The 14,777-nt window shown below is 38.1% G+C and overlaps 1 protein-coding gene across 1 annotated transcript in view; it reads right to left on the bottom strand.

Moving 5' to 3' along the window:
- The window catches only part of ZDHHC2 (zDHHC palmitoyltransferase 2), a 71,343-nt gene that overhangs the window by 27,884 nt on the left and 28,682 nt on the right, over positions 1-14,777 (bottom strand). Inside the window, 4 exon segments of the mRNA XM_017867202.1 lie at positions 2,563-2,595; positions 3,325-3,394; positions 4,989-5,109; positions 14,118-14,212. Coding sequence (XP_017722691.1) covers positions 2,563-2,595; positions 3,325-3,394; positions 4,989-5,109; positions 14,118-14,212 — 319 coding nt within the window.

Here is a 14,777-nt window from a genome sequence, read left to right as displayed (position 1 = left end):
AAGGGGGTTGGTAGGCTACGCACACATACATTGAAATCTGAAAAGTGCCATGACATTAACGACCCTGGTTCTCTGTGTGTAGTGGAAGAAGGTGGGAGAGGGACTGGAAAGAACATGGCCACCTGTTTTATTTTTGAATTTGGAACCAAAAGCATGTTATTAGCTATAGACTTTTATATTTAAAATTTTAATTTGAAATTTTAAAATTACATACAATGGCTGCTCCACTCAGCTGGCACCAAGTGAGTATTAGGCCCTTGGCAGCAAATCCTTCACAAGTCAACATGGCTGCTGCTTTCTGCAAGGGAGTACCCAGAGCTACAACCGTGGCGGGGACAGTGGATGCAGCAAGGGAAGTGATGGGGAAAGGGACGACGATATGGGGTTAAAAGGTACGGCAGTCAGTCCATTCACCTTCCCACACTGCCAGCTAAGGGTGGAGCAACAGCAGGTGGTGTGCAGTATGCCACGTGAACCTATTTTTAAAAACACTAGGGTCTCATTTCTGTTGTTCTCCTTCACTTATTTAACAGGACCTGTGAAACTGGAAAGGCTATCAAATTGTAAGTTTCTCATGAGGCCAAATTAACTGTTCATTTAGCAAGATTACTGTAATGGTAAATTATTATTTTCTCTTTTTGTAATTTTATGAGTACAGCATGGGCATGGGAAGCTTTACAGGTATGTACTGACCTAAGTTTTTCCCGCCTCTCCATTCCTTGTCATCACAATCCCTTATAAAGGTAAGAAACATCAAAATCAACGCTATGCCTCTGATGACTACCACTCTGCTGAATATATCTGGAGTATACAGTTATCCAGAAAGGAGGGTGCTTAATACGGGTTTACCCCAAAGCAGACCCTGAGACCAGAACTTGGATACAGTTCATTTGAGACAGGAAGGATAAAGCATTTTTTACTGGCCAGGCTGTCACTGGTTGAGGGTTGCTCCTAGAGGTATGAACCCAGGTAGAAGAGACCCCTCAGGCAGAGAAGAAAAGAAACACAGGTGCCTGAATGGGGAGCTGCCAGCAGGTACGGGAGCTGTTCACCACAGATGCCATGAACTCAACAGGTGAGTCATGGGGATACAGGTGGGGCATTGACAGCAACTGCAGGGGAAGTCAACAAATGAATGTAAGGAGAATGAAGAAGACGTTGGCCGGGCATGGTGGCTTGTGCCTGTAATCCCAGCACTTTGGGAAGCCAAGGTGGGCGGATCATAAGGTCAAGAGTTCGAGACTAGCCTGGCCAATATGGTGAAACCATCTCTACCAAAAATACAAAAATTAGCCAGGGGAGGTGGTGGGCGCCTGTAATTTGGCTACTCGGGAGGCTGAGGCAGGAGAATCGCTTGAACCTAGGAGGCGGAGGTTGCAGTGAACCGAGATCGCGCCACTGCACTCTGGCCTGGGCGACAGAGCGAGACTCTGTATTTAAAAAAAAAAAAGAAGAAGAAGAAGAAGAAGAATGCGTCTAATTAAAGACATGGTGGGAGGGGGAACACTTGTTGGAAGAAAAAAAAAAAAACAGAAAAGAAAAGTGGGCGGGGGGCGGGTGCAAAAGAATGAATGCAAGTATCAGTTAGTGGGGTTTATTTATTATAAATAAACAAAGTGGGGTTATTAATTGAGACCTGTAAGAAGAATGCCATTCTCGTATAGATTGACTAGCCTTAACACTTTAAAGGAGAAAATTGACTTGGAGAAAACAAAGAGGTACAATGGTGAAAGATACAGGATACCATAATCCCTACATTCCCCTGGGAATCTTTCCTGCTGCTAAGAGAACTGTTCCCTACATATATTTCACCCTATACCTACTGTGGACTTGTGGGCATGTCTACCTTTCTGTAGAGCCATCCCTGAAAGAAGGCTTGAAGAGTAAGTATTACTCATGCCCAAATCCAACCTGGCCAGCAACCTGGGCATGACTATCAAAGACATGTGTACACTGAGATAAAAAATTACAGGAAAAGGAAGGAAAATTAACCTTACTAATCAGATCTTTCAAATAATCCTCTATTAAATTACCTAATTTCATGACTGAGAAATATTAGCAAATATTAATGAATTCTATGTGGAAAATCTTGTTTAAATGTATGTGTGCATTTGTATATCTGTGTAGTTGGTATTCTACTCCTTAATGTCAAGTTTTGTGTAAAATAAATTGTTAAAAAGCTTTAGATGACTTAATTCTTTATAAAAACCTTCCAGTGAGGTACTATGTATAATTTACATGTACATCTTTGTGTATATTTCTGTGGAGTATTCTGGAATCTCTATGTTTATGCACATGCATACAAAGAAAATCCTTTGTTCTGAGCTAACACATGATATTAACTTTTATATTGTTAACCTACTGGTTTTAAAAGTATTTCATGGAAACTCCCCTAAATAAAGGCTCTTTTAAGCTAATCAAAAAAATATCAGAAACTAAATCTGAAAGCTCCTGCTATGTCAACTCCAGTAATATTTCATTTGTGAAAAGATTTACATGGGTGATTCAATTTATTAACATTTATAAGGGACACAAACTTGTTTAAATATACAGTCAACTCACCATGGGCAATGATGATCCATCTTCAAAATACATCTAAAAAACAAAGCAAAACACAAAACCCAATACCCTATGAAATTTTAATCATATTACATCATAAAAATATAAATTATGGTTAGTTCAAAGAGCTGTGGCAAGCAAAATATTGCAAAATTATTTACTTATCTAAAAATTGGATAATAGCAGAAGTTCTCATCTAAAATAAACACTATAGCCAATTCTTATAATAAGGTAACTTGAATTTGAAATATACATGCTTAAGATGCAAAGCAACTCATTTTCTAAAAACAATATAATGTATTAATATACAACTATCTTATGCTAAAGAAAGAACAAAACTGCAACGGATTTACAGAAAGTCTGGATAAAACTTCTCCTTCAATATCAATCCTGACGCCAAGTCATACTGTTCTTGGAGTATATTAAATATATAACAACGTCTGACTGTCATGAAGTCAACTGAGTTATCTTTTCAAAAATGGAAAACACTCATAGAAGTATTTCCTAAATTGAACTAGCCAAGTCAGAACTGCTAAAAATCACATACTTCAGGGCACCGTGAATCTGAGGGCACACTGACACTTGACTGTGGCCTCAGGCCTCACTGGCACGAATGCCAGTGGGTTATCCCAACTGTATTTCCGAAATCAAGGGCTGAGAAGTGAGAATATGGAGAAGATAATCAGGAAAACAGTGAGAAAAGAAACATAATGAAGAAAAAGACCACCAGCATGTAGATATTTTAGAAGTTAAAGGTTCTCTTACTTATCACAGACGGAGCAGTGATGGCAGCGATCTGGTTTTATAAGTTGGCATCTGTCACAGTATCGGATGGCTAGGGACAAAAAGCTCCACTTAGTCTCAGAGTTAACACTGAATTGAATATACAATTAAATGGCTTTTATCATCTCTTCAAATTTAAATTTTAAAAAGCATATACAATTTAAATCTGGTAAAAAGTAAGATATCTGATGCTGTTTAAACACAAAAATGGAATGACTTGCCTACAGCCACAGTTCTCTGGAGGTTTAACAAGAACAGAGAATCTCCTAAGGAAATTTTTCTGATGTTTTTTCAATTATCAGTAGTTATAGTAAGTGAGTCAGAAACAAATATAAGTAATATAAAAATCTTTTTTTTTTTGAGATGGAGTCTCACTGTCGCCCATGCTGGAGTGTAGCGGTGTCATCTCAGCTCACTGCAGCCTCCGCCTCCTGGGTTCAAGCAATTCTCCCACCTCAGCCTCCTGAGCTGAGTAGCTGGGACTACAGGTGTGCACCACCATGCCCAAGCTAATTTTTTTGTATTTTTAGTAGAGATGGGGTTTCACCATGTTGGTCAGGCTGGTCTTGAACTCCTGACCTCAGGTGATCCACCTGCCTCAGCCTCCCAAAGTGCTGGGATTACAGGTGTATGAGTCACCACACACAGTCACAAATCTTAATGAGTTTTTCTTTCATTCTTTCTTTCTTTTATACATTTTTTATTTATTTTATTTTTTAGGGACAGGGTCTCACTCTGTCACCAGGTAGCAGTGCAGTGGTGCAATCACAGCTCATTGCAACTTCTAACTCCTGGGCTCAAGCAATCCTCCACCTCAGGCTCCGGAGTTGCTGGGATTATAGGCACAAGCCACTGTGTCTGTCCATTAATGAGATATTTTATATATTTTTTTCACAGTAAGTCTTTCAAACCAGTGTGTATTTTATACTTAGAGCACATCTCAATTTGAACTGGCCATATTTTAAGTGCTCAAAAGCCACATGGGGCTAGCAGCTACCATGATGGGCAGCACAGGTCTGAAGCCACAGAAGTTCTGGGCAAGTCTTGGTGGGTAAGCATCACTAGTCCATGGACTTCAGTTGTAAGACAATTGTTTAATTGGATAGTTGTCAAATTACCGTCAAGTATGTCCCAAGCAAGAGATTTATTAATTTATTGCATTAAGAAAATTTTAAAGAGAGATAAAAAATTATACCAATACCTAAATGAAATTTTACATCTTCTATATGACTGTTCTAAATTTATGAAAAAATACTTGTAAAAGTATTCATTTTATATTCATTACAGATACTGCTGCCTTAAATTAAATATGTATAGGAAAGTCTACAATTAAAACCTTAAACATGAGTACTACTATAAATCAAGATTTCAGCAGTTCTCACATCTTCACTGAGTCATAACTAAGTAGGCAGAACAGGATTAAAGTCAGCTCTGATTTCCTTGAGATATCTTTTTGCCACAGTGTTATTCAGGTTTCCATTCTGTTTTATGGAATCATGCAGGAAAGATTTAACAGCAGTGCAAGAAATAACACAGTATTCTGAAATGAGTGTTTTACCATTTCAAGTATATAAACACATTTTCTTACAGTCACCTTAATGATGTTATTTGCATACCATTGCAAAGCACCCATTATTGACATTTACCTCCAGACATGGTCCTGGTATAGATGGGAAGATCCTTGGCTGCTCGCCTAAGAACTTCCTGATGGGCTTCTCCTCTTGGCTCTCTCTCCAACAATTCTTTCTCTGCATAAGAGAGATGGAACTGTGGAATACATTTAAATTTTAATCAGTATTTTCAAAGAAATAACATATTGGTCTTCTGTACCATACCCGGAAAAGGGTATTTATAAAATATTAATGGTATATTGTACATTCAAAGAGACACTAGAGTTTGAAATCTGGGCAAGTCTGTTCACCTTACAGGTCATTCACTTATGCATCTAGAAAAGGGTATAACACTAGTAATCATAACACCATTATGCCTACTTCCTCTGGTTTCTGTGTAACTCAAAAGGAACAGAGTACATAAAAATGCTTATAAACCGCAGAGTTCCAACAAAATATTAGTTATACTGGTAGATAAAATGGCCCCACGAATAAATAAAACTCAATGAAGAAATTTTTCGTTTCGATCATTAAGAACAAATGTAGAAAATCCATTAAGCATATTTTCTTATTTAAGTGAGTTTTAACTTAGTGGTAATCCTTACATGAAATCTTCCACAGCACTTCTAAAGGGTCTAATTATTTATTTTACTTCTTATACTGACAATTTGGTCCAGCTAATTTTAAAATATTTGAGAAAAATAAAATTTGGGCTCCTGTTTAATAATATACATATAAATATATATCTTACACACACAGACACACACACACCTGTATAAATTTCTATAAATGTGCGTCAGGAGACATGTACAAGAAAAATCTCAGTATCACTGTTTGAAATATAAAAAAACTAAACACAAATGTCCATCAAAAGGATGATGGATAAACTGGGGTATGACATATCCAAATAATGGAATAGTACCAGCATTTAACAGTTAATAAACTGTAGTTGTGTATAGCAAAGCAAAGAACCTCAATATAATGAACAACATTAAACAATCTTCCAGAACATATATACAATGATTCCATTCATCTAATTTTAAAATCAGCAAGCTAAAGAACATATACATTGTTGTTTAGAGATACATATACATGTGATAAAACTATAAAGAGAAAGGAATAGAAAATGCAGGATAGTTGTTACGTTTTGAGGAATAAAGGGAAACAGCTGACAGACACACAGCAGAGATGGAAAATGTGAACAGTGTTTGACATACCGGCTCAGTGACTGCTTACGTGTTTTCACTTGATTATTCTTTAAGAAGTGCATTATATATATGTTTTTGTATATATGCAGTAATATGCATAAAATATTTTACAATTTAAAAAACTTTTAAAAAGTGATATGTCAGTGAAATAATCTACTATAAAGACAGATGCACACGTATGTTTACTGCAGCACTATTCACAATAGCAAAGACTCGGAACCAACCCACAGGCCCATCAATAATAGACTGGATAAAGAATATGTGGCACATACATACCATGGAATACTATGCAGCCATAAAAAAGGATGAGTTAATGTCCTTTGCAGGGACATGGATGAAGCTGGAAACCATCATTTTCAGCAAACTAAGACAGGAACAGAAAACCAAACACCACATGTTCTCACTCGTAAGCGGGAGTTAACAATGAGAACACATGGACACAGGGAGGGGAACATCACACACCAGGGCCTGTCAGTGGGTGGGGGCCTAGGAGAGGGATAGAACTACGATAAATACCTAATGTAGATGATGGGTTGATGGGTGCAACAAACTACCATGGCACATGTATACCTATGTAACAAACCTCCATGTTCGGCACATGTACCCCAGAACTTAAAGAATAATAAAAAATATTAATAAGCCACTGATGGACTATTAAATTTAAAAAATGGGAACAGGTACACTCTGAATATCAAAATAAAACTAGAAAGGTTTTTGACTGCAGTACCTGTATCACTGATAGCAGCTCTGGACCCGCCCAGGGCCTGAGGAAACTCTCCACCCTGAAGGGAAGGACACAAGCCTAAATGCCACCTACTGACGGCAGAGCCCTTCAGCCTTGAGCGAACATAGATGGAGGAGCCAGGTAGTGGACACAGCGGGACTTGGGTGAGACCCAATGCTATTCTGACTTTGGGTCTGACTGAGCACAGTCCCAGGGGTGATGGCCACAGAGGTGCCATGTCACCCCTCCACCAGCTCCCGGCAGCTCAGCACAGAGAGAGTGAGGCTCTGTTTATTTAAAAGAATGTAAGGCAGAAGAACAAGAGTCTCCGCCTGGTAATCCAGAGAATTCTTCCAAATCTTCTCCAAGACCACCAAGCCAGTACATATCTACCAGTCTGTAAGAACCACAGTATTACTGGGACTGGGGTACCTCCTAATGCGGATACAGCTTAGATCACAACACCTAACCTGGAAAGCCTTCCCAAGGAGGAGAAATACTAAAATTTATATGGAATCACAAAAGACCCAGAACAGCCCAAACTATCCTCAGTAAAAAGAACAAAACTGGAAGATCACATTACCTGACTTCAAATTACACTACAGAGTTTAGTGTAGGGGAGTAACCTAAATAGCATGGTACTGGCATAAGACTAGCATTTGTACAGAGTAACCAAAATAGCATGGTATTGGCATACATAGACCAATGGAAAAAAAGAGAGAACCCAGAAACAAATTCACACATCTACAGTAAACTCATTTTCAACAAAGGTGCCAAGAACATACAAAAGGCAGTCTCCTCAATAAGCGCCGCTGGGGAAACTCGATCTCCACATGCAGAAGAATGAAATGAGAGCCATCTCTCTTGCCCTACACAAAAATCAAAATGGATTAAAGACTTAAATCTAAGACCTCAAATTATGCAACCAGTAAAAGAAAATATTGGGGAAACTCTCCAAAGCATTGGTGTGGGCAAGGATTTCTTGAGTCATATCCCACAAGCAAGGGCAACCAAAGCAAAAGTGGACAAATGGGATCGCATCAAGTTAAAAGGCTTTTGTACAGCAAAGGAAACAATCAACCAAGTGAAAAGACAACCCACAGAATGGGAGAAAATACTTGTCAACTCCCCATCTGATAAAGGATTAATATCCAGAATGTATAAGGAGCTCAAACAACCCTATAGGACAAAATCTAACAGCCCAATTTACAAATGAGCAAAAGATCTGAATAGACATTTCTCAAAAGAAGACACACAGAGGGCAAACAGGTAATATGAAAATATGCTCAACATCCATGGCCATCAGAGAAATGCAAATCAAAACTACAATGAGATATCGCACTCCAGTTAAAACAGCTTTTATCCAAAAAGACAGGCAAAGGGGAGGTGCAGCGGCTCATGCCTATAATCGCAGCACTTTGGGAGGCCAAGGCAGGAGGATCATTTGAGCCCAGGAGTTTGAGGCCAGCCTAGGCAACATACCAAAATCTCGTCTCTACAAAAAATAAATAAAAAAAAAATTAGATAGGCATGGTGATACATGCCTATAGTCACAGCTACTTAGGGGGCTGAGGCGGGACTATTGCTCGAACCCAGGAAGTCAAAGCTGCAGTGAGCTGTGATTGCAGCACTGCACTCCAGCCTGGACAACAGAGCAAGACCTTGTCTCAAAAAATAATAATAAAATAAAATAAAGGCAATAACAAACGCTGGTGAGGTAGTGGAGAAAAGGGAACCCTTGTATACTGTTGGCGGCAACGTAAATTAGAACTACAACAATGGGTTTCTCAAAAAGCCAAAAATAGAGCTACCATATGACCCAGCAATCCTACTGTTAGTATAAACCTAAAAGAAAGGAAACAAGTATGTTAAGAGACAATCTGCACACTCATGTTTATTGTAGCACTATTCCCAATAGCCAAGATTTGAAAGGAACCTCAGTATCCATCAATGGATGAATGGATAATGAAAATGTGGTGTTTACTTACACAATGGAATATATTCAGTCACAAAAAAAGAATGACATCCCATCATTTGCAACAACATGAATGGAACTCGAGGTCATAATGTTAAGTAAAATAAGCAGGGCAGAGAAATACAAACTTAACATGTTCTCACTTATTTGTGGGAGCTAAAAATAAAAACAACTAAACTCACAGAGATACAGAATAAAAGGATGGCAACCAGAGGCTGGGAAGGGTAGTGAGGAACTGGGACAGAAGTGGAGATGGTTAATGGTACCAAAACCAAAAAAGTTAGAAAGAATGAATAAGGCTGGGCACAGTGGCTCACACCTGTAATCCCAGCACTCTGGGAGGTCGAGGCCAGCGGATCATGTGACGTCAGGAGTTCGAGACCAGCCTGGCCAACATGGCGAAATCCCATCTCTATTAAAAATACAAAAATTAGGGCCAGGCGCCACGGTTCACGTCAGTAATCCTAGCACTTTGGGAGGCCGAGGTGGGCAGATCACAAGGTCAGGAGTTTGAGACCAGCCTAGCCAACATGGTGAAACTTCGTCTCTACTAAAATACTAAATATAACAAAAATTAGCCAGGCGTGGTGGCACACACCTGTAATCCCAGCTACTCGGGAGGCTGAGGCAAGAGAATTGCTTGAAACCGGAAGGCGGAGGTTGCAGTGAGCTGAGATTGTGCCCCTGCACTCCAGCCTGGGTGACAGAGTGAAACTTCATCTCAAAAAAAAAAAAAAAAAAGAAAAGAAAAAAAAGAATGAATAAGACCTCGTATTTGATAGCACAATAGGGTGGCTACAGTCAATAATAATTTAATTGTACTTTTTAAAATAACTGAGTATAATGGGATTTGTTGTAACACAAAATATAAATGCTTGTGGTGATCGATACCCCATTTACCCTGATGTGATTATTACACATTGCATGCCTGTATCAAAATACCTCATGTAACCCATAAATATATATACCTATTAGGTACTCACGATTTTTTTTTTTTAACTACAAAGAAATTTAGAATGTAAAGTGCTTGAATTGGTGTAATGGCTTGTTCTCTTTTTTTTCTTTTTGCCTAGTTTCTATTTTCACAATATAATTTAGTGCAGTTATATTACTTTTATATGGAGAACCCCTTACCAATGAAAAACTATTATCACTTTAACAATCTTGCTATGAAAAGGGCAAATTTTAATTCACATGTTCTAAGTTCAGGATCCTCATTTTACAAGCGAGAGGTCTCTAACAGCTGATCAATTAAAAGAATAGCCCAAGACCTTGCATTTTATAAAGGGAATATTCTAAGGTTCTTAACCACCAAACAAGGGCTCTTTCTTCCTAACAGTAGTCTCCAAACTCTTTTGATCATGTTCCCCTAACTGCAAAAAATTAAAAAATTACATGAGATCACACTGCTAACAGATGAGTATTTATTGGTATATATTCTTTTTTTTCTTTTTCTTTTTTTTTTTTTTTTTTGAGATGGAGTCTCGATCTGTCGCCCAGGCTGGAGTGCAATGGTGCGACCTCAGCTCACTGCAACCTCCTCCTCCCAGGTTCGTGTATTGGCATATACTTTATCAGCTACCATCTTGTGTACCTCATATACAAAACTTTAAAAATCAAAATATTAAATAATATGTACAAAAATTTTTGCTATATTTTCCCCATGCTGCAATTGAAGTTCTGGGCACTCCCACCCCATTGTGCTTACTCTCCATACTAGAGCATAGTGTAGTGAAAAGAAAGTGTCCCTAAGGGTTGAAAGGACTTTTGTTTGAAACTTAGCTCTCCCACACAGTAGCACTAGATACTTTAAGATAATTATTTCATGCTCAAAGCCAATGGCTCCATCTGTAAAATAGTAAAAAATAATATCTATCTCACACAGTTGTATGAACAAGGTATATCTTTTGTAGAAAAATCATGCAACAAAGCCTGATACTGTTATAATGTCACTGTCATCAATTTTGACTGCTCCTTCAATGCTGTGTTCTTTCTTGCGTGTTTCTGTTTCATTTCCTTTTGACACTCTGTCCAATCCACTATTTCAAACCTTCTCTACTCTCCCAACCCTTAATTAACCCACTTACCTCTTCATTGTTAGCCAATGACGTCATATATAATGTTAGAGAGAAGTTAGAAGTCACTTCAACTTCCTGCCAAAGCCATAAAAATAAACCTGCCTCTGTATGCATAACTTCTTCCCCACTTTCAGTCACTTAAAAAATATCTCCTGAGTACCTTCTACAGGTCAGACACTGCTTTAGGCCCCGGTGATGAAGCAGTGAACAAAGATAAATTTCACGCCCTCATGGAACTTACATTCTAGTGATGGTGTATTTTTAAAAGTATTCAACAAATAAATATGGAGCGTGTTGCATGATGGTAAATGGTATGGAGAAAAATCCAGGAAGGTAAGGTGCAGGGAATACCGGGGGTTGGGGGATTGCTATTCTATGCTGAGTCATCACAGATAGCCTCAATGATAAGGTATCATTTGTAAAAAGACATCAAAAAAGTGAGAGATTTGCCTTGTCTTTTGAAAGGATTACTTTGGCTACTGTGTTGAAAATACACAAGAGGAGGCCAAAAAACAAAACAAAACAAAACCTGTTAAGAGGCTACTGCAAATGAATAAACAAGAGAGGACGGTGGCTTGGACCAGGGTGGGAGCAGGCAGTAGTGCGGGACATGAGTTCACACTGTGGCCATACTCTGAGGGTGACGGTATAGAATTTTCTGATTGACTAGATGTGGCGTCTGAGAGAAAAAACATAGCCAAGGGTGACACCAATGTTTCAGGCCTGAACAGAAGAGCGAAATTGTCATTACTGAGATAAGAAAACTTTAGGACTAGGAGAACTGGGGAATTAAACGAGAAATGAGAAGTTTGTTTTCAGTTTTGTTGACCCTGAAATTTCTATTAGATGTCAAAATAGGTAGCTGGAAATGTGTCAGGCGTTTATTAGCAAGCACCAGGCTAATATATTAATCTGAGAGCTGCAGTACTGGGGTGACACAGTAAGCCATAGAAATAAATGAAATCCACAAGGGAATAAATGCAGGTATATAAGAAAAGAGGTCCAGGGATTAAGCTCTGGAACACTCCCATGCTTTGGCAGTCTAGGAGCTGAAGAGGAACCAGCAAAGGAGACCAAGAAGGAGCTGCCAGTAGGAATGGAAAAAAATATATATATTATTTCAGTGAGAAAGGGGTAAGAATACTTTGGAAAGGAAATAACGCCATGTTGTACACAGGAAACTATGTGCAGTTAAGAACTACTAGAGTACAAAGTGGAAAGTAAGAAATTGAGACATGAGCTGCTATTGCTAGGCTGGAGCGACTGAGCCTTCCCCTGCGGGATATGTAGAATCGTAATAGACACAAGCAGTACAGGGAAGGCGGTACATCGGTTTTTAGGTGGACCACTCCAGCTTCAGGGTATTGTTTGAAGTTTTGTGGGGTTCTGGGGAGGAAAGGTAGGCAAGGCTGTAAACAGAAAACCTTAAGATAGTTTTCCAGTATGACCAGACAAACATGGCAAAAAGTAGATGACAGGCCATCAGGCACACAACTAAAATGAAAGAAACATAATTATCATTATAATATGCAAATACAGACTAAAATTATGGTATTCACAAACGATCTGCTTGTTTTAAAATAACCAAATTACCAGGAGAAGAATACAATGTCTCAGACAAGGGAGACGATGAAGACCCAGAATTAGAGCAGTGATAAACTGCCCATTAACTGACATAAGCAAGAGACGAGTCACAGTCTGGGGAAGGAGAAGGTGATGACTCCTGTTTTTGATGTTTTGTATTTGAGGTGTCAGTGGAATTATTAAGAAGCTATGCTTGGCAGGGGGATACATAAGTTTGAAATTTAAGGGGCAGTTTAGAACTCAAAATAGATTTGGGAGGTTGTATGTAAACTACCAGAGTGGATGAGATTACCTATGATAGAAGTCAGTATTTTTTTTCCAACCTACTACTAAGGACAGGATGAAGGTAAGAGAGATGATGGAAAAGAAGCAAATATGGTAGGAGGAAAGAAAAAAAACAGATTGGGAAAGAAAAAGAAGTGGAGAATAGAAGAAAAACAGGCGATAGACAGATAGACAGAGCATTCTAAGCCAGGCATACCATTAATTCCGTGCAAATATCTGTGGTTTTTACTATCCTCTCCCAAGCCAAATAGCTTATTTATTGGCTTTTTTTGACCAAAGTTTTATTTCAAACTGATTACTTCAGGAAACTGTCTACAGTGATGCTTTTTTTTTTCTGTTTACCGTGGCTTACTAAAACTACACCGATACCACTATTAGCAAAGTATATTTTTATTCAACAATGTACTGGGCTATCTGTCAAGGATAGAAAAATTAGTGAGACACAATTCTTTGCCCCAAGAATGTTTAGCCAGGATGAATCATCCACAAACAGACAGAATGATCTTTTCAATATGTAAATTTGATCCATCACTCTACTTAAAACCCTCTGGAGCAGACATTGCCAGCTGTCTCTCAGTAACCATCTTTCTCTTCTTTCATGTTTAACATGGCCGTCGAGAAGAAAGTCTACAGTCCCATCTTCTGTGTGGGTAGATGTGGCCGTATAACTAACTTCTAAATGTAAGCGGAAATGACATCAGGAATGTCTAGAAAGTGTTCTTGAAGAGAAGGACATTTACTTCTCCTCTTTCCTACTTTCTTTAGTCTGCTGGCTACAATGTAGATGTGATGGTTGGAACTGCAGCATCCGTCTTAGACCAAGAGGGGACCTTGGAAATGGAGGCTACACGTGGCAGAGAAACAAGACAACCTGGAAGCTGTGGACTAGCTACGGACTTTTTGAATGCAGAGAAGACTAACTAAGCCATTATTTTGTTGTTATTGTTGTTTCTGGTGGCTAATAACCAACTAATACACCTTTAATATGATAATTATCACAGAATTATGTCTACCTTCCAGCTCTATTTTATTATCTATCTTTGTGTACCTATCCATCCATCCTGATGTATGACTGTAAAGCGGAAATGGAATTCATAACAGATTTAATACAGAAAATGCAGTGCTCATCTGGTGAAAAATAGTATTTCCAAGTGAAAATTCAAGTATTTATCAAGACATATTAATTTTTTAATCTAAAAAGTCACTACACTCAATAAGTTTGCAACATTAAAAATAAAATTCATTCTTCAATAATACATCAGTATTATTGATTTCTATCTTTAGAATAATTTTGTTAATATTTTAACTTACTTCTTTTGAAGGATTCATTGGTAATGTAAAGATAGTTTTCCAGTATGACCAGACAAACATTCCAAAAAGTAGATGATAGGCCATCAGGCATACAACTAAAATGAGAGAAACATAATTATCAGTATAATATGCAAATACATACCAAAATTATGGTATTCACAAACGATCTGCTTGTTTTAAAATAACCAAATTAACAATTATAATAAATTATGAAAGTTCCTTTACTTCATACTAGAATAAACACAACTCAACGATTTCCAAAGCCAAGAGTTTTTAAAAAAAATTCCTAAATGCATAATGAGATCTATGCCCATGAATAAAAGCCTCCCATCTGTAGACAGACCATCTATTGGCAAAATCACTGACAAGGACCTTTTCTAACTTGTAAAAATAAGGCAGTTATGCCTGCAACTTTAATTAGCAAACATTGCATTAAAAACAAGTGTTAAAACACTCAGGCTTTAAGAACTTCGCTTTAATGACATAGATAACTAAGGCAGTTCCTATTTGAGAAGCTGTTTGCTTATTCCCTCGGCTCTAGTCAAAGCTGGTGTAATGATAACATATTTAAACGGAGAACCTCTGGATAAAGAGATTTCCTTCAGTGGGAGTTCAAGCGTCTTATTTATTGTACGGGGCAATTGTTTTGAAAAGTGTTCT

The sequence above is a fragment of the Rhinopithecus bieti genome, unplaced genomic scaffold, assembly GCF_001698545.2.
Source record: "Rhinopithecus bieti isolate Rb0 unplaced genomic scaffold, ASM169854v2 scaffold_2888, whole genome shotgun sequence".
Classification (NCBI taxonomy): domain Eukaryota; kingdom Metazoa; phylum Chordata; class Mammalia; order Primates; family Cercopithecidae; genus Rhinopithecus; species Rhinopithecus bieti.
The sequence above is the reverse complement of the archived record's forward strand: the minus strand, read 5'-3'. Positions and strand labels throughout refer to the sequence as shown.